General features: G+C 48.0%; 1 protein-coding gene and 1 pseudogene across 4 annotated transcripts; both read right to left on the bottom strand.

The window, feature by feature from the left end:
- Positions 1 to 1,402: 1,402 nt before the first annotated feature.
- Positions 1,403 to 19,712, bottom strand: FCGR2B (Fc gamma receptor IIb). Of its 3 annotated transcripts, none has more exons than XM_082614209.1 (8): positions 19,398 to 19,712; positions 14,597 to 14,617; positions 12,573 to 12,830; positions 7,252 to 7,506; positions 6,489 to 6,611; positions 4,229 to 4,285; positions 2,358 to 2,395; positions 1,403 to 2,242 (listed from the first exon to the last, which is right to left on the bottom strand). In XM_082614209.1, the coding sequence occupies exons 1-8, from the start codon at positions 19,651 to 19,653 to the stop codon at positions 2,153 to 2,155; spliced, it is 1,098 nt and encodes a 365-aa protein (XP_082470335.1). In that variant the 5' UTR covers positions 19,654 to 19,712; the 3' UTR covers positions 1,403 to 2,152. The 3 variants fall into 3 exon arrangements, with proteins under 3 accessions (XP_082470335.1, XP_082470336.1, XP_082470337.1); XM_082614210.1 differs by having other exon boundaries at positions 12,573 to 12,827; XM_082614211.1 differs by lacking the exon at positions 4,229 to 4,285.
- Positions 9,251 to 12,399, bottom strand: LOC309800860 (polyhomeotic-like protein 1; annotated as a pseudogene). Its single transcript has 2 exons — positions 12,300 to 12,399; positions 9,251 to 11,440 (listed from the first exon to the last, which is right to left on the bottom strand). The product of its transcript is annotated as a polyhomeotic-like protein 1 (transcript).
- Positions 19,713 to 20,079: the final 367 nt, after the last annotated feature.

Below are 20,079 nucleotides of genomic sequence, written 5' to 3'. Positions count from 1 at the left end.
AATATGAGAGTATCCTTTGAGCCAATGATTCTACTGCTAGGAATTTATCCTGCAGAAATACACGTGTAGTCAAAATAATCATCCAAGAATGTTGGTCATTGAAGTATTGTGTATAACAATGAAAAAGTGCTAATATTTAAAATGTTGGTTAAATAAAATATGGCACAGAATTTGTTCTATAGAATACTATATAAACCTTAAAAAAATACTTCCATGGAAGAGCTCCATAATAAACTATTAATCAAAATAAACCAAATGCATAAGCATATGTAAAGTGTGATCCCATTTATGGCCTTAAAAAACTATAAATATGTATTAGATGCATATCAAAAATATATATATACTCCAAATGTTCGATAGTGGTTACCCACAGAAGGGAGAACAGAATGGGGATGGGGGGCAAAGACAAAATGGAACTCTCAATTTTCCTCTTTATATTTCTGTATTATTTGAGTTTTCATGCTCACAGTGAGTATGAGTTTTTGCCTATATGTAAAAATCTAATGTGATCCATGTGTTTATACATATTGCTATAGACAGGAATGTGGATTGACATCTTTTAAACCTTAGCATTAGATGCAAGCTTTTATATACAGAATGGATAAACAACAAGGTCCTACTGTATAGCACAGAGACCGATATTCAATATCCTATGATAAACCATAAGGGAAAAAATATTAAAAAAAGAATGTATATATACGTATAACAGAATCACTTTGCTGTACAGCAGAAATTAACACAATATTGTAAATCAACTATACTTCAATAAAAAAATATTAAAACCGAAAAAGAACACTTAGCATTGATTGTTTGTGATTTGTGAATTTATAGGTAATCTTAATTATCTTTTTTGCTTATCTGTATTTTAATTTTATTTTAAAAATTAGCAGAGTAAAATAATTTACATATAAATAAGTTGCTACCATGTAATGTATAAATAAAGGGACATACATTGTTACTATAAAAATGGGCATGAGTATGTGAACAAGAAAATCGCAAAAGAAGAACTATGAATGGCTAATACTCTTAAATGCTCTAATTCTAAAGCATGTAGTTTGGCATAAAGTAAGCCCCTCAATAACCCAGTAACTGCAATTACTATTCCTTATTATTATAACAATATGTGAGTATAAATACAGTATGTGAGTATTATAGAAAGCTATGGAAACTGCCCAACAAAGGAAGCTGCTAAATCCTGATTGCAAGAATGTTGCACAGTGAAGCTCTTAGAGTCCCAAGAAAAGGAGCCCTCTCCAAGGGCACCAACCAAACTCCCAACGAAGCTTTCAGTCACGTTTCTAACCTACCGGGAACTTCTCTGAGAAGTTCACATCCTTCTGTTAACTATAATAGGAGGAGAGCAGGGCAGAGTCAGCAGTCTCCACTGAGGACTCATCTGAAGTTTGGCTTCCTGAGAACTGGTGTTTATTTGTCATGGGAGGAAGGGGAAGAAGACATGAAAACAAGAACACAAATTCATTGGAAGACGGATATTCAGTTTTTAGAAGAGGGGTACTCGTCCTACACTCCAAATCTTTTCTCTCCCTCACTTCCTACCCATTACTACCTTCCCAAGATTCTTACCATTGAAAAGAAACAGACCCCAAATCAGTCTACACTCCAACCGGTACAGCGTTTAAAAGGTAATGTTGTTAGTGTAGTATTTTATTATAAAAGTAATATATGATCTGTACAGAAAAATTAACAGAGAAAATGAAAAGCACCAATAATTCCACCACCCTGAAACAATCACTTTTAATATATTGGCATATGTTAGTCTATCTCAACATTTTTGAAATCATACATATTTATCTAATTTTTCTCATGTAACCTGTAACATAAGCATTTCTCATGTTTCTACAATCTCTTAATAAAGGTAATTTTCACTGGCTTTGTGGATGTTTAACAGAAGAGTCCTGATGGCGAGAAGTGCTGAAGCACAGAAGAAATCAGCAGTCAGTTATTTGAGACCATATCGTCTGTGGCTTTCAAAACAGGGAGCTTCAGGATTCACATAGATAACTCTGGAAGAGTCATTCTCCTTTAGAACTACAGCATCCTCTTCTCCTCCTTCAGAGGAATTCAGGACAGAAGACACCAGATCTTGGCCTCTCTGATTCTCTTCCCCAAGTCCCAGGCAAGACAATGAAAACTAAATGTGGTTCTGGTAATCCGACGACTCTGTTTCTTCCTCTGCAACTTCCGGATACGAGAGAAGTGAATAGGTGACTGTATTCTCAGCCTAGAGAAAGCAGAAAGGAGCAATGGGGATCCACAGAGAGGTCACAAGAATGAAGGCAACAGAAGAAGTGGCAGGGGAGAAGGAGAAGGAAAAGCAGGTGGCTGGGATGGCTCACCTCCATTTTTGCAGCCTCTTCAGCATCAGTGAGATTGGCTGTGGGCAAAAAGAACAGAGATCAGTGGGGCCACTGCCTACCTGCGCTGCTGCTTGAGGCCCAGACCAGGCTTGAGGCGAGGACCACTGAACCCCAACTCAGGCCTTCAGGCCAAAAGCTTCATCCCCTGGGGATCTGAGATATACTGGGGAGGAGATGGGGGTGTTGAGTATTAGAGTGAAGTAATCCAGATTTTTGCCAGCCACAGATGGTGGCCTTTCCACATTGGCCAGATGTAGTATATCTTTGTTGGAACTTTGAAGAATCTGACACTCCCTGATCTCATAAAGAAAGAAAGCATGAGAGTGAGAGTGAGCAAGGGAGGCTGGAGGGAAGGAAAGAAGGAAGCAAGCAACCCAGCCAGCACTCTCCCTGGTAAATATCTAAAACACATCCAAATGTCCTCATGTTTTTGCCAATAAACTCACTTTGCCAGTGCGAAAAGCAGCCTCAGTAACTGCAAAGCAGCATTCCTCAGGAAGTGGGGAGGGAGTCTGAGACAATGCATCTAGTGTCTTCATTCATCTCCAGGACACAATGAGTCCCTGTGTGCCATGCTCCAACTTCTGGAACAAACCACGTCCTGAATTCTCCTTCTAATGCATCCCTCAACCATCCCGGCAACTTAGCCGTGCCTTTTGGGAAACCATCAGCCCCAATGCCTTCCTGTGAAATAAATGCCTTGTGAAATATATTTATGCCAGTGTAGATAGAAGCAAACATCAAAATGGCTAATCCACTTGTGTTTGCACTTTTTCTACAGCAGTTTGGCCCTGGTGAAGACTCTGGTCCATATCCCCATTTGGCCTGGCCACAGGACATAGGGGCCTTGCTCAAAGTGCAGCCGGACAGCTGTGCCATTTTGCTCAAGCTCTCAAACCTGTTGGCTCTGCTCTGAGTCATACTCCAGCCATCTGAGGTGGAGTCCTCGAGGGCTTCTTTTTCCTGTCCGTTTCTGCTGTCTGGGAGTCCCCAGAGAAAGTTCCAGTTCCCTTCGTGCTCTGGTTTTAACTGCAGTCAGGAAGTCGCCTGGAATATTACTGCTCCTTTAACACATTCCCACTTGGGCCAGGGTTTGGATGGTCACTGACTCTCAGAATGTCAGGCCTGGAAGGGCTTAGAGATCACCCAGGCCAACCCACTCATCTCCTCAATGAGGTGGCTAAGCCCCAAGAAGGGGAATGACACTCAAGATTCCATTTTATGATAGTGACAGAGCTAGAGCCAGGCCTGCATTTTAATAAGCCTACACGAGTGGGCATTAGAACCAAGCTTTGTCCACAGAGTAAAGCCCACTAATGCACGTAGTACCCCAGAACTTTCTCAGGCCAAAATCTCCTCTTAATGTTCCACTAAGAGGTGAGCCCTGTTACCCTTACCCAATCATTCCACAGAGACAGACTCTGCAGCAAATCTAGGTTTTATTCCTTAGGGCTCGTTCCCCTTTCCTCTAGAATTTTATCCCCTTAATTCTATTTGCCTTAGTCTTACAGCGTCTAACCCCAGTCTTCTGCCAGCTCTTCCAAAGCTCCACAGAAAGACCTAAGTATCTCTGATGTCCTGCTCTGGAAAAATCCCCAGCAGTCTGGCCCCAGAAACTCGGACAAGGCCCTCGCCTCTCTATCTAGGACAGGTGTTCATCTTCTCCTTGTCTCCAGTGAGGTCCTCTTTAGGCCCAGGAGTTAGTCTCAGAACTGACCAAGAGATTTGAGCCCCTGCCCTCCTCCCACTGCCCCCTCCCTCTCCTGTGCTCCCAGCAGAACTCACACAAGCAGCTTCTTGATGCAGAAGGCAGGGTGTCATTGAGCCCCCAGAGGGGGAGCTGCACTCACCTGGTTCCTCAGGGAGGGTCTCTCCCATTTCCCTGTGCTCAGGGGTTCCTGGGAGAGCTAGGAGGGGCACATAGGAGGTTAGTAGGATCATGGGGTAGGACCTGAGTCTTCAGGACCAAGGACAACCAGAGGCAAGATTGGGTTAGAAACAACACACACCCTTCTCCCACACAGACGCCTCCTCTCCTCCCCACTGCCCAGGGACTGCCCTAGCCTGTAAAAGGGCTGGTCTAGAGAGATGTAAGTTGGCTAGGTTAACAGCAGGGACTCCTGGGACTGTCAGAAAGGCCATTCTATTGCATCTTTCTTAAGCTTGCTCTGCCTTTTAAAAAACACCTCTTTCTCCCTCTCGGTATCTCTCCCTGAATCTCTACATTTACTTAACATCAGTAACTGAGGTCTTGGCTATGAACCAACTGCAAAGTGCTTTGTGAGGTATTAGCAGTATTATTTTCTCTTTGTCAATGGCTCTGAGTCTTTTTTCCCTTTTACTTTCTCTGTATCTGGATATCTTTAGCGCTTTCTCTCACCAGCAAGCTAGCTTTTCAGTGTTATGAATCGTGACCATTTGCTGATTAGACTTGTATGGCACCTTCCCTTCTCTCGGCTTTTTTACGTTAGTACTATGGGGGAAGGAGGCTGCTTTCCAAGAGTTGAAGTTCTTCAGCTGATCAGTCAGTGAACAAATGTTTGTTGACCATCTTGCTGCGTGGCAAGCATGTGCTAGGTGCTGGCGGGGGGCGGAGGGGGGGCAGCGCAGAACAAGGAGACGTGGTTACTGCCCTCCTGTGCTCTTGCCAACCCCTTTGGAATACAGCTTAGTTCTTCAAAGGTAGCCTACGTGGATTCTGTGACCTGGAATACAACCTTCTGCCCTGCTTCATCTCTCCTTTTATTCTGCCTCGTAATTTATGGCTTCAGTGGCATCAAACTGCCTACAGCAACCTCCTTACTCTTCCATGATCCCCATCCTAGCCACAATGCTTCTCATTTCCATGTCTTGGCCCCCATGCCTCGAATGCTCTTCTAGTCCTCCTTGCCTGGTTAACTGCTACCCTCAAACATCACCTCCTCCATAACGATAACAACTCACACTATGTGACTGTTTGCTGTCTGCTAGCTGCCGACTCATTCACCCTCATAACCCTGGGAGGTAGGTTCTATTCGTGGCCTCATTTTTCAGATGAAGAAACTGAGGCACAGAGAAGGTGAATGTGATGAGAAAACAACTTGTATTTTCCTGAAAAAAACAACTTTGTTTTCCTGAGTTGCTGCCTAGGCATTTTACAGTATGATAACCTGCTTACACCCAGAATCGGAACATTTGAGATAAGGACTCGAGTTCAGGATTCCCGCCGTAAGTTCTCGCTTTGCTTTTCCTGGGGCACCTTTGAAAATAACCACTTAGCGTTAAGCCCGCAAAATAGTGTCCTCCACCCCAATCACCTTATAAGTAATAGCTGCTTGCTACACTGCTCTCTCCTGCTCACCCGTGACCGGGCACAGAGGACTGCCACCCCCTTTCCCATTTCTGGGATCTGTGAGCAGCAAGTCTTGTGACTCGACTTCCTTTGTGTGAGTGTACCAAAACTGTACTTTCAATCAAACTGACCCCGGGGTTTTCACTTCCCCAATCTGGGAAGTGAAATCAGATGCTGAGGGAGCTGCCAAGCCCATGTGGGTGGCTTGTGCCTCCCCTTTCAGCAGGTCATGACCTGCATATTCTTGAATTAATACACCAACTCCATCTTCTCAAAGTATTGCATACCTAACTCATCCAACGTTATCCAGCTGGTGAGCTGAGGGGCTGGGATTTAAACTCAGGCAGTCTGGCCCCACCAGGTGTGCTTCAGTCAGGACACAACACTGCATTCCTGTGAAGCCTTCTCTCACTGCCCCGGCCCATGCTGGGTTGCGCCAGCTCTTCTGTCCCCCATCACAGCCTTTGCATTCTCTAATACTGATCTTATCCCCTCTAAGTATACTGATCTATTTGCATTTCAGTCTTCCCCACAATATTATGAACTCCCTGAGGGCAGAGACTGAACTTCTTTATCCTGGCATAATCCACAGAGTCTATCACAGTGCTTGACACATAAGCAAGTTTGTTCAGGCCTGTTAAATGAACGAATGAATAAAATATGGGACTATATTTGAATGCTAAGGATTCTCTAGCCCAAAGATAAGGGTTCTAGCAATGTTTGGGGTTAGGGCCTTGAGTAAGTAGGAACTGATAACAAGACCAAGGGGAGGCACAAACCTGAAATCTGCTTTCGCCTGAGGTAGAACCAGGCTACTATGGCACCAGCAATAGCCACTGCAGCAATCCAAGCAACTACAGCCACCGCTATGGTCACCGACAAGGAGTTGCTCGAGCTGGACCCTGGGGAACACAGGCGTCAGAACAGGCAGTACCCGTCCCTGTCCCTGCTCCAACGCAACACTCACTTCCCCCCTCAACCTCACCAGCACAGGATTTCTGGAACTGGGCTTGTGCCTCTCCCATACCCACGTTTCTCTGCTAATCAAATGAAGGCACGCTGTTGAGTGTGTAAGGCAGAGGGAAGGGTTCCTCTTAGCCCTCGGGGATGGCAGAGAGGGTGGACCTGACGCCTCCACCACTGTACCCAGCACGGCCTTGAACTGACAAGGACATGCGATGCCTTTGAGAGTGAATGGACATATCATGAGACATGAGAAGAAATTAGGAAAAATCTCAGCTCTTAGGAATGTCCAGGCGCTTAGAGCTTCTGCACCAATGAGAGAGCTCTGTTCCGCTGCTGGGCTTGGTGTGATGGGGCCTACATTTCAAAGTGGAACAACAGCCTTGTCACCTATCACCTGGAAGCTGAGGGCTCCAAGCTCTGGCCAGTACTTAGCAAGGTGCCATGCCCCTGCCCTTTGCTCCAGAGCCCAGGTTTGCTGCTAGGGCATTTCTCAGATCTCCCTGTAGGTCCATGTGACCTTACCCCTAATTGTCTAACCCCTCCTCTCCCCTCCTTTCATCTTCACAGAGTTCCCACCTTGGACAGTGATGGTCACAGGCTGTGATGAGTGCATTGTCTGCCCGATAAATCCCGTGCAGTGGTACTCGCCACTGTGACTGAGGTTTGCTTGTGGGATAGAGAAGGTGGAACGCAGATGGGAAAACGTCTTGGATTTTCCATTCTGGAAGAATATGACCTTATGCAGAGGGCTGTTTTTCCAGCTGTGGCACCTCAGCACGATGGGCTTCCCTTCCTGGAACACGAGGCTGGGGGTCTGGAGCAGCAGCCAGTCTGAAAGACACAAAGGGACCACAGGACCCAGGAGGTCTTGACTCAAATCCGAAACCCAGACCATCCTTACTGGTGGGCCCCTGTGTGTGGAGGGAAGAGCTTAAGTCTGGAATCAGACACCCCTGGTCTGTAATTCTTGCTCCATCATGTATGAGCTCTGTGATCTTGGGCAAATAATTTAACTCTTCTGGGCCTCCATTTCCTTGTATGTGAAAAGAGTCACAATAATACCATTAGCTATCTACAGTAGTCACTGGCACATAGTAGGTGCTCAGGATATGCTTGTCTTCCTGTTTCTGTCCTGCCCAACAGGCCTCTTTCTGCAGGAAGGATACAGGAGACCCAGGAGTACAGTCCCTTCCCTGAGGGAGGGAGGGAGGGAGGGAAAGACCCAGTGTGACATAGGAGACAACATGTGAGGGGGACACAGCAGAGTCAAGTGTCTTTGGGGAAAGTCACGGACATCTAACAAATATTAGTTTATTTGGTGCATGTTAGTAAATATGGAATTTCACTTCAGCGGGGACTTTGGCAGCAGTGACACGGGTGGGCCATTAGCCTGCTGTGTACTTTTTTCCCCCGATTTTCATCCTTTTACTGAGGAAAAAGATATTTAATTTCTTTGTCATATAGGGAATAGAGGCTAAGGTGGGTACTTATAATCTGACCTCAGCCCACGCATTCCTTTTTCCTAAAGCTATAGGACAGAGTAGAGTTGGAATTGGAAAGAAAGGGTAGAAAACAATAGATACGTTGGAAGGGAGCCGGGACATGAGAAAGAAATGACAACAGCCACACGTGTGCTAGTCACCACGATTATTAGCCCCTTCAGCAGATCGGAGTGATGCCAAAAAAGGCTCTACACTGGCCGCTGAGCCTGCCACAAATGCAGGAGAAAATGTTCAATACTGAGGGAGGGAGTGACAACGAAGAGAAAACTCTGGGCCATGGCTACAGTGGGACAATCCAGAGGGAAGGTGGGGAGCACCAGATCTTGCGACTTGGGTCACACAAGCCAGAACACCCCACCTCTCCCACTGGGGAGCCACCACTGCGTTCCACCCATTTCCTCCCATCCTGTGTATTCCTCCTCTTGAGGAACTCAGGCCCTGACTAGAGATTCCACTCCAGGATTAGGTGAGCAGTCCTGGTTCCCTAGACTGCCTCTTTTTTTTTTTTGCGGTACGCGGGCCTCTCACTGTTGCGGCCTCTCCCATTGTGGAGCACAGGCTCCGGATGCGCAGGCTCAGTGGCCATGACTCACGGGCCCAGCCGCTCCGCGGCATGTGGGATCTTCCCGGACCGGGGCACGAACCCGTGTCCCCTGCATCGGCAGGCGGACTCTCAACCACTGCGCCACCAGGGAAGCCCTAGACTGCCTCTTTTATAAAGGTTGGATTGGGGTAGGTGGGAATGCTGAGAATTGTGAAGATTTTTTTAAATGAAGTAGAACCCAGAGAAAATGTCAAAGCTGCTTCCATGTAGCACCAGCAACCAATTCCCGCACTTCTCCTCCCTGTCTGGGGAATCCCCTCTACTGCAGGTGCACATCATTAGAACGGCACTTGCTTCTCAGCAAAGTCTCTACTGGTACCAGGTTGTAACCTGGACAGTGGAAGGGGCAGCCTTAGGCTGGTTTGTGCAAGAGGGCCACCTTAGGTCTCCCCGAGGACAATTTCTTGGTGCAGATCATGAGGGCAGGGCCGAGCTTCATGTTCACGGCACTCACGAGGTGATCTTTAGGTCAAAAAAGGGCCTTTCCATCCATCTCCTGGGAACAAAACTCCTCTGCAATCTCCTGGAAGCCTTGTAGAGAAGCAATAAACTCATACACCTCCTCTGCACCCCAGTGGCTAAGATTACTGGACAGGAACACAGGGTTGATGCAATGAATCCTGGTGTAGGCACAGCTGTATGGAGGTTCCCTGGGTCACATTCCCCATGTCCATCTCTCACCGATAAAGGCCCAGGGACATTGGAGAGAGTTCTTTACCATGACTGGAATTCTCTGAACCCCACCTAGAGTCCTCCTGACCCCTGTAGCACTTGCCCTGGATCTTAGCATGGGTGATGGCAGAGGAGCTGCAGCAGCGTCCACACTGGTGAACACAAGCCATAGTGGGCTTCCTGAAACTTTTTCATGTTTCTCCTCTTCAACCAGAACTGGCAGCTACAGTTCACACTGTACCTTTTAGTACAAGTCATGGAGCAGAAACTCTTGGAGTCACAGACTGTACTTCCCACAGTGCTGGAACTTCAGGAGATTCGTCTTCTTGACTACTCAGCAGATGGGCTCTCCCCTCCCCAGGGGCCACCTGACTGATTTTCATTCAGCCCTGTCGGGAGGCCAGTCTGTAGTGGCTTTTCAGTAATGGAGAACAGCACACTGGGACAGGTTCTGCTCCGTCCTGGATACCAAAGCCCTCAATCATGTGGGTGAGCATCTGGGGCTTCACAATGGCTTGTGGGGGTTTGTTTGAGTCACCATTTATCTGGACATCATGGCTAGTGTAGGAGGAGGTGCTGATGGGCAGGGGCCACGGCTGCTAATTCACTGCTTGGTGAATTAGCATTCCCACTGGTCACTAGTTCAGCTTCTTCTCCAAGCCTGCTCTCCTCCTCCGTGGCCTTGGGGCTCTCTGCTACTGGAGAAGCCCTGGCAGGAGCACGGAACCCAACGTGGAGACGTCATCGCCCTCCTCCTTGCGTTTGACAGCCAGCATCTGGGTTTGCCCGGCAGGTGCACGGACTGCATGCAGAAGACAACAGGGACCTGGACTGTGGTGGCTGAGGGGCAGTGAGGCTTGTGGCTGCTGCTGGACCAGCTGGAGGGGTGTAGCTGTGGGGAGGGCACCGGAGCTGATGGTGCTGGAGCTGTCGCCAGTGGTAGATAACAATCTGCTGCCACATCGCCACCTGTTTCTCCAAGAGCTGGATCTGTTGCTGTTGCTAAATCAGTGAATGGGGCTGGATCTGTGTGTGGTGACTGAGCTAGTAAGGGTCTGGCTGGGAGCAGGCGCAGCTGTCCTGTCTTGCTGACCACTCCCACCTGCTTCTGTCTTCTTGGCCACTGCACTAGCTGCCCTGGATCAGTCACTGTTGGGGATGCAGGCAAGGGCTCCACCACTCCTGTGCCTTTCCTGGGAGAGCTCCAAGCACCACCTATTCCTGAGGAGGGCCACTGACCCAAAGGCCCAGGTGGGTGGCCACTTCCGCCTGGACCCATGTACCTTCGAATGCTCTTCCCACTGCCCCACCAGCTGGACTAAGGCTAAAGAACTGGCCTGAGGCCCTAGAGGGAGCCTGAGCCACAGCTAGGGCCTGGCTAGAGGCCTGGGGGAGGCTAAACATGGGAATAGCTTTCTGGGTGGAGCTTTGGGCTGAGCCTGTTGTTCCTCAGTGCCAAGGTCTTTACCTAAACTGCATCTACATGGACTCCAGCAGCCTGAGCAGACAGCCCCTCCTGCTGGAGTACTGCCACTGCCCTGATAGGCAAAAGGATGAGTTGAGAAGCTAGAGGCACATTCTGGGCCAAGGTCTGCTTTACCTGGAATAGGTTTCCCAGCTGTGGTCTTAGATACATCTGGGCCTGGGACAGGTTGAGGGGGAGGAGGTGGTGTTCCCCAGTAGCACACATTGGGTCAAAGTGGTAACACTGGGAGAGTTCACTCCGGGATTGGCTGGTGAGTTGGGAGGCTGATGTTGTGGCCAGATTGACTGAGGCCTGGGTGGTGCTCAGCTGCTGCGTTGTGCTGGTGTTTGGGGGAGCTGGCCTGCTGGCTGCCAGCAGTTGTGGCCACTAGATAGCAGCCAGGCTATGCAGCTGGGCCTGCTGAGCTGCTGCTGGACACGAACTGGTGGAGATACTGAGGCCCACGGAGCTGCCCCTGCAGTGCCTGCTCTGCCTGCTGTTCATACCGTGGCACTGAGCTGTCTGGGAACGAGCGCTACCACCTGAGTAGGGACTCCCAGTGGTGCAGTCGGCGTTCTGTTGACTCTAGTCTCCATGATAGTGTTTCAGGGTCCCCAAGGCTGGTGCTCTGGCGCCAGGCCTTCACATCTAGCTCCTCACCTAGGTCCTTCAGGGTGGTGTCCACCTCATGTGCCAGGGTTCCTTGTCAACGCACCTGCTGGTCGGGTGGGAACTTGCTCAGTCTCGGGGGAGGGATCCCTCAGCTCCACCCCTTCCTATCGAGGCAGGAGCACTGAGGTTGAGGCCCTGCCAGGCCTCTGGAGCTTCCCTCCAGGACTGTCTTTTCCTGCTGAGCACAGAGGGTAGAGATTGCAGGCCTGGAGCTGCAGGCCCACCGGGCCTAGATACCTTCGAGGAGAATCTGAGAGTTGGGTGAGGGAAGGGGACTAAGTGAAGAATAGCAATGACAATATTCATCATAATCACACTGCAGCTTTTCTCTATGGAGAATGTTTTCTTGCCAGGAGCTTTGGAGGATCATTGATCTGTTCAGCAAACATCTATTAAGCCGTGTCCCGTGCCTGGGGCTGGATATAAAAGGTGGTTAAGACACAACTTTCACCTCAAGTTGCACAGAGGGCACGGGGGCAGGGAAATGCTGATTCTCACCAGAACCTGATAGGGAATAGAACCTGACAGCAGTAGTATCTCCACTGAGCTGATGAGGAAACTGAAGCTCAAAGGTAAATGAAATCATCATGTTTACATGGCTTTAATTTCCAGGGCTAGGATTCAGTTGTGGTCTGTCTCTGCACTTGACTCTGCCATAAAAATGAAAGGATTTCTATGAATTAGGGATTTCCTTCTGCTTCTCTCATACCCAGCTGACTGTCAGTGGCCTTGTCACCTTCTTGCTCAGTCAGCACCGAGACAACACAGCCCAACATATTCTGAGAAATCTCTTCCACCTCACCACACATACTAAGCAATGGGGTGCGTGAAAAGAGAAATGAGTGGACAAAAACCCCTTCAAACAACTCACAGCCATGCTTCCCAGTAAGCAGGCAATTCCCCTTTCCAAAAAACTTCTGCCATGTAACAGATTTCTTCTATCCTTGTTCTCCCAGACTCTCCCAGGCCTTCCTCCACTGACCGGAAATCACATCCAGATGCACAGGGTCGCTGAGGCTGGTCTGCTCTCTCTGGCACCTGTAGTCCCCGCTGTCATTGCTGCTGGCCTTAAAGCTATAGCTGGACTGGTTCTGGCTCTGGATGCAGCTCCCATTATGGAACCACAGGGTGAGGTTGCCTTCATACACGTTGGTCCCCTGACACATCAGCGTCACGTAATCCTCCTTGAGCACATTGATCCACGCAGGCTGAATGTTCACCACAGCCTTCGGGAGACCTGCTGAGGGCCAGAGAGAGACGGCAGCATGAGGAAAGGGACCCCAAGGGTCTAAGCAGACCCCAAATCTCAGATGATGGAAAACTGTGGCCATGCTGGAGACATCAAGAGAGGAACCCAACCCAGAACTGTTGTGCAACCAAAGGCAGCTCCTCCCACTCATGCAGCCCAAATAGGGGCCCCCAGGAACCCAGGTTCTCTCAGGGAGCTTGCTTACTCCCCAGGGGAGAGGATAAGAGGTAGGGGAATGGGAGAGGGGGCAAGCAAACACACACATACACACACATATACTACACACACATCCTTAGGGGAATCACTTTCCTCCCCTGTAAGCTGAGGCATTCGGACACTAGTGGATAAACTCTCTGCACAGCTGCAAGAAGACAAATGGGGACATCTGGTGGAGGTGCCAGGCTGAGAGTCAGACACCACGTTTCTGTTCTGACTTCTTCCATCTTTCTGTTTTTCTTTGAAATAAAAATTTTTATTCGTATCGTTGCTGTGCAATATTATATAAGTTACAGGTATACAATAAAGTGATTCACAATTTTTAAAGGTTATACTCCATTTATAGTTTTTATAACATATTGGCTATATTCTGTTGTACAATATACCCTTACAGCGTGTTTTTTTTGAATTTTATAATTTTATTTATTTTTTTATACAGCAGCTTCTTATTAGTTTCTTTTTTCCTTAAGATGTATTTATTTCTAAATAAAAAGTAATAAATACATCTTTTAAAAAAAGAATGGAAGAAGTCAGAACCAAAAAAATGATATATTTATTATTTTTTTATATTTTTGGCTGTGTCAGGTCTTAGTTGTGGCATGAGGGATATTTGTTGCAGTGTGGGATCTTTCGTTGTGGTGCACTGGCTTCTTTCTAGTTATGGCGTGTGGCCTTCTCTCTTCTCTAGTTGTGGCATGCAGGCAACAGGACATGTGGGCTCTGTAGTTTGTGGCCCGTGGGCTCTAGTTGTGTGGGCTTAGTTGCCCTACAGCATGTGGGAATCTTATTTCCCTGACCAGGGATCGAACCTGCGTCCCCTAGCATTGTAAGGCAGATTCTTTACCACTGGACCACCAGTGAAGTCCCCATTCTTTATCCTTTAGAATAGACCTGTCCTGACACCCAAGCACAGAGGAGCCTCTGTGGCCTCAGAAGAATAAGAAAGAGGAGAAAGGCTGGCAGGCCAGTCTAGGGAGCCCTGCGTTCAGTGGCCCAGGTAGAGCCCCATCCCACAACCAGTCCTGGGAGGTGGAGAGGTTAGTGGTGCAGAGAAAGCTGTGCCCAGCAGTGTTCATCCCACCAAGCTGCAGCCAGTGGTATCTCCTATTTGTGTCCAAGGGAACAGGCCCTGAAGCCTTCAGATACGTGCAAAGTAGAGGATTTATCAACCCATGGGGTTAACCTAAGCAAATCATGTGATTTTGCATGTGGCTGAAACTAAAATGGCCTGGGTTCATGATTTAGTTTGGAGAGAGGAAGGCAACTGAGATAGAAGACAGTTATCTTGTGTGACAGAATCTGTGAGGTCTCACCGGAACAGAAACAGAAAGGCTGTGCCCCGTGGCTGCCCATTCCTGGCTTCCCTGGGAGGAAGGGAAGGAGGAAGGAGAAGGGGCCAGGGCATCTTGTGGGAGAAATTACTCTCACCTGGTTCTACCTCAGTCCTGGGTTGCTGGTGCATCCAGAGCACCTCCAGAGACAGTGAAGGGAGCAGAGAGAGAGAGTAGCTGGGGGAGGGAGAGGATGTGGTGAACACTTACCAGGTTTCCCAGCAACAGGAGCTGTAAGGGAGAAAGCAAAGATCAGCCTACTTTCTCATTAGATATGATGATTCATCATTATAAATAATCACCTCCTTGCAAATCCCCTTGACTCTCTTGCCAGTCTCTGTCTGCATTACGTTCCACATGGGTTGTCCATGCCTTTACTTCTTCAGCTGTGTATTAATGAAATTACCACATAAGCAGGCAGGTTGGTATCTCTGTAAATCTACTGTCTCCATACTCAAAGGGCCACTAAACTGCCGTTCTGACACTTTTCTCTAGTACGTTTGCTCTGTGGCTCTTGGTAGGGACAATCATTTTTTCCTCACTCCTCAAATTTTCCAGTCCTCTGCCTCCAGTCCCATCTCACTCAAAGATGATGCCTTCCTTTATCCTTCACAGAGAAAACAAACGCAGTTAGACAGGAGGTCTCACATCTTCCCGCAACTAAATCTCCTAACCTATTGCATCTCTATCCATCTTCCTTTCTTGGTTTTCACTGGGGATATCTCTCCTCCTATCTGTGCTCAGTCTCTATCCTAGGTCACATTCCCTTTCACCCGCTCAAGGACTTTCCTCTCTCTGTTATTCCCTTTCTCCTCTGCCTCACCCATTTCTCCTTCTCAGCTGGACCTTTCCTATCAACATAAATATATTCCAGGATCTTTCACTGAAAGGAAAAAATCTCACTTGACACCACATATAATTCCAAAATTATTTTTCTGCTCCCTTTCCCAGCCTGATTTCTCAATTCTTTTTCTACAAAGGCTGTCGTCATCTCTTCTCTTTCCAATCACTGTTTCATTCTCTGCAATTTGAACTCTGCCCTCACCAGTCCACTAAAACTTTTCTTGTCAAAATCACCAATGATCTCAATGTCAAATCAAGTGGACACAATTCTATTTCTCTCCCAGGTTCCCCCATATAAGTGTATATCTTCACCATCTGCCCAGGTACTCGTGCCTGAAAACTGTAAGTCCTCTTTTATTCCTCTCTCTCTCCCAAACCCCATCAGCCCTTGCACCAGTCAAGCCATGATCATCCTGCTTCCAGTTAGTTCTTGAATACGACAGCTTCAGTCCATGTCCACACTATTTTAGGTCACCAGCAGCTTTCTCCCATCTCCTAATTTATCTCTTCCCTTATTTTGTTCCCCCGACAATACATTCCCCACAGAGAAGCTAGAGTTATTTTAAAAATAACAGATCAGATAATATCACTCTTCTGCTTACATGCCTTCAGTGCTCTTCCTTTGCTCTAAAAATAAAATGTAAATATGTACAAGGCCACACCTGACACAAGCCCTGCTCACCTCTCCAGCCTCATCTTGAGCCACACTTCCCCTACTCACTGAGCTCCAATAACACCAGACCTCTTCACATTCTTCAAACTTGGGGCTTTTCTGTATGCTGATCTCTATACTCTAAACCTGCTTTCTCTGTATCTTCAAATGGCTTAATCCTTATCATGTTTCAGGTCCTAGCTTAAAAGACACTTCCTCAGGGCTTCCCTTCCCTTCCCTGGTGGTGCAGTGGTTGAGGGTCTGCTTGCCGATGCAGGGGACGCGGGTTCGTGCCCCGGTCCGGGAAGATCCCACATGCCACGGAGCGGCTGGGCCCGTGAGCCATGGCTGCTGAGCCTGTGTGTCCGGAGCCCATGCTCCGCAACGGGAGAGGCCACAAGAGTGAGAGGCCCGTATACCGCAAAAAAAAAAAAAAAAAAAAGACACTTCCTCAGAAAATTCTTGCCATATCATCCTGTTAACGTAGGCTGTTCTCTCATGTCCCGCGCAACAAGTTTTCTTATCAGAGTATCCTGTTTACAGATTCATAGCCATTTTCCAATTCATATTTATGCATTTGTGTTCCTTTATTTACTGTTTATATCCCTCAGTAGAATGTAAGCTCAAAGAGGGCAGTGGCCATATTAATTTTATTTGCCAATGCTCTGGAAATCATTCATTGAGTCCATCTAGGTGGGAGATAAGAGAGCCCAGAATTGCGTTGACAATAGAACGTAAAGATGAGGACACGGGCATGAGAGAAATTTAAGAGGGAGAGAGAACATGGCACTTGAAGAGATATGAGGGTCTTGTAAATGGGTGACTAGGAAAAACATTAGTTGTGCTCACACAAATATAAATGTTAGGAGGAGAAGAACATTTGTGAGGGGAAGATGAGAGTTGGATTTTGAATGTGTTTTGTTTCTGAGCTGACAAATCAATTTGGAGGTCTCCAACCGGCAGGTGGAAATATGAAATTGTACTTGACACAAACAAGAAAAATAGGTTTGGAAATTATTGACACAGAAGTGATAGCTGAAAAGCAGAGTGTGCAGGGGTGACAATGTGGCAGTGCAGGGAATGGGTAAGGAAGCAGGACTAAGAGGAGGAGGAAGAGAAGAAACAAGTAAGAGATGAGAAAAGTAGAGAGAAGGCACCTTCCATTTATTCATTCAACAAATATTAGTGAATACTAAATATGTTCATACACAGTATAATACTGTCACTGTGAGGGAGGCAAAGACCTTGTGCTTTAGGTCAGGAAGGCTGTCTCTCTTGTTCAGTGATAAATCTCCAAGTCCTAGAACAGAGCCTGCACATAGCATTTATTTAATTTTTAAACAAGGCAGTTTGTGGAATCCTGGAAAGCAGAGAATATGTGTACACACTGCCTGGCTCTAGATGAAAATCTACTTTTAAGAGTAGAATTGGACGGCTTCCCTGGTGGCGCAGTGGGTGAGAGTCCGCCTGCCAATGCAGGGGACACGGGTTCGTGCCCCCGTCCGGGAAGATCCCACATGCCGCGGAGCTGCTGGGCCCGTGAGCCATGGCTGCTGAGCCTGCACGTCTGGAGCCTGTGCTCCACAACGGGAGAGGCCACAACAGTGAGAGGCCCGCGTATCGCAAAAAAAAAAAAAAAAAAAAAAAAAAGTGTAGAATTGGAGCTTTATAAAGTAGGCAATGGAGCAGCACTGAAGGCATTTATGAAGTACAGTGACTCAGCCATAGCTGTAGTTGAAGAAGTCATGGCCTCAGTGTGTAGCATGGATTCGGAGAACAGGAGACAGGACAGTCAAGACTGGATCAGAACGTGGTGTAAAAATTGAGTTACTGAGCAATGAAGACCTAAATATGGCTGCCCAGATGAGAATGGAAAAGATGGAGTCAATCTTTGTGACTTAGCAAAAGGGCAAATGGATAAAATTTCCAAAAGTCTCTCCCAGGAATCCTGTCTAGGCATCACATTGGTATCACTATAGCAGAGGTAGGGAAGCATGCCACTACTCCAGGCCTGAGCTTCTCCATACGAAAAGTGAGGTAGTTCAGTGCTCCTTTTTCATGCTATTCTGCTTCAATCCATTTCATCCTGCTCATGGGAGGATACTCTCTCTTCCTCTCCTCCACCTCCTGTCCCAGATACTCTCTCTTCCTCACCTCCACCTCCTGTCCCAGTATCATCCAGCATTGAGGGCCAAGGCTCCCAGAGCTGAACGGATTTTACTATCGATCATAGTACATAACTTGGAAAGTGGCTGCATGTCCTCTGGGACCATACTGAAGCAGATTTGAGGGTAGATACTCTAGAAATTGAGCTTGGGGAGACATTCCTGGCAATAAGGCTCCCCTACTTGGTCTTCCCTAGACTTCCACCCACCAGCACTATCAGTCCCTGGTCCCGAGCTCACAGCTGAGAACATGGTCAGAAAGGAGCGCTCAGTTGCAGCCTAAGATCCTGTCTTTCTATTTGATCGGTGACAGGACGTATCCCCATGTTTGTGCAGTGGAAAGAGACATGCATGATTCCTCTGGTCCCACAACTGATTCTAGAATTGCCTGGCTTATGTATTCTCTGATCCCCATCCCCTGGATAACCCACACCCTCCTGTGCTTTTTCCCAGGGGAATCTCCTTTCACATAAAGAGAATAGGCTTCTGCTGCCTGAAGTGGTTTCAGGAGCACAGAGAACAGCCACTGCCCCCAAGCACAAAGTGTTCCCCCCCACCTCCCATTGGCCTAAGACAGCATTAGCCCTCCCACCTAAGATACGGTCCCAGTGAAACACAATTTCTAAGGAAGGTAAACACCTTGGCCACTCCTTAGTCCTTCAAGTCTAGGTCACTAGACTTTGCTCGCAGCTGGCTCCGCTCTGGAGGGTGGCAGAGCACCAGGGACCTGGGTGCCCAGTGAAACTGGGCAAAAGACTTAAAAAAAAATGAACTCTGCTGGGCTTCCCTGGTGGTGCAGTGGTTAAGGATCCACCTGCCAGTGCAGGGGACACGGGTTTGAGCCCTGATCCAGGAAGATCCCACATGCCGCGGAGCAACTAAGCCCGTGTGCCACAACTACTGAGCCTGCGCTCTGGAGCCCGCGAGCTACAACTACTGAAGCCCATGCGCCACAACTACTGAACCCGCGTGCCTAGAGCCTGTGCTCCGCAACAAGAGAAGCCACCACAATGAGAAGCCCACACACCGCAACAAAGAGTCGCCCCTGCTCACTGCAACTAGAGAAAGCCCGCGTGCAGCACGAAAGATCCAACTCAGCCAAAAATAAATAAATTAACTAATTTTAAAAAAAAGGACTCTGCCAATTTCATAATTTGCCAAGGCCAGCAAGGTTGTCAGAATCTGATTTTCATCAGCCTGCCTTCACCCTCCTGACTTTCCTGACGTGCTTCACGCACCAGCCCTCATCCTTGCCCAAGCCCAGCCCCAGCCGAGATGACAGCAGCTGAGTTAGAAAAGCATGCCTGCCTCTGCCCCTGCTCCACTGCCCCTCCTGGGGACCCTGCCTCACCCAGGAATAGCAGAGCCGTCCACAGTAGCATGTGGCCCAAAGGATGGCAGGATGTGCAGTCAGCTCGGTCACTCCTGGCAGCAGGGAGGGCTAGGAATGAGGGGATCCCCATCACCTCCTGGAGCGAGCAGGTTGGCTCTGACAGCCCAGCACAGCAGGCACAGACTTCTCTCGAGGCTTGACAGATTCCACCCCAGAGAACAGACAAGTTCTGGAGTCCAAAAGAGGAAGTGAAAAGAAGTGTTGTTTTTGTCATTGGCTCCTCCCCTTCCACCCTCTTTCATCTCAACTTTTCCCTCCCAGAAGTTTCAGGGTTTCCCAGAATCAATCTGGCTGAGTGCCACTCCAAATTCACAGAAAATGTGGAAACTGGGAAACAGATTCTCCTCTTCCTTTGGGGCCACAGCTGGGCTCAGCCTCTGGGAGGAAGAGGGGAATAAATGGTCACCCAAACTCAGCTCAGAACCTCCTGTCTGTCTCTCTGCTTAGAAAAGGCGATGGAGGAGAGTGTGTCAGCAGACTCCCCATACTTCTAGATCTATTTAGAGGCGCAAACACTGGCATCAGACTCCTCCTGAGATCGAACATAGCGACTTGAGGCCAGCCCCCACCATTTGATTTTCTTTATTATCATAATCCTGACTCTGTTTTGGATTGTGGAACAAGGACAAAGACGTGTGTC

Source organism: Mesoplodon mirus (genome assembly GCF_964341445.2).
Source record: "Mesoplodon mirus genome assembly, chromosome: 3".
Taxonomy (NCBI): Eukaryota; Metazoa; Chordata; class Mammalia; order Artiodactyla; family Ziphiidae; genus Mesoplodon; species Mesoplodon mirus.
The sequence above is the reverse complement of the archived record's forward strand: the minus strand, read 5'-3'. Positions and strand labels throughout refer to the sequence as shown.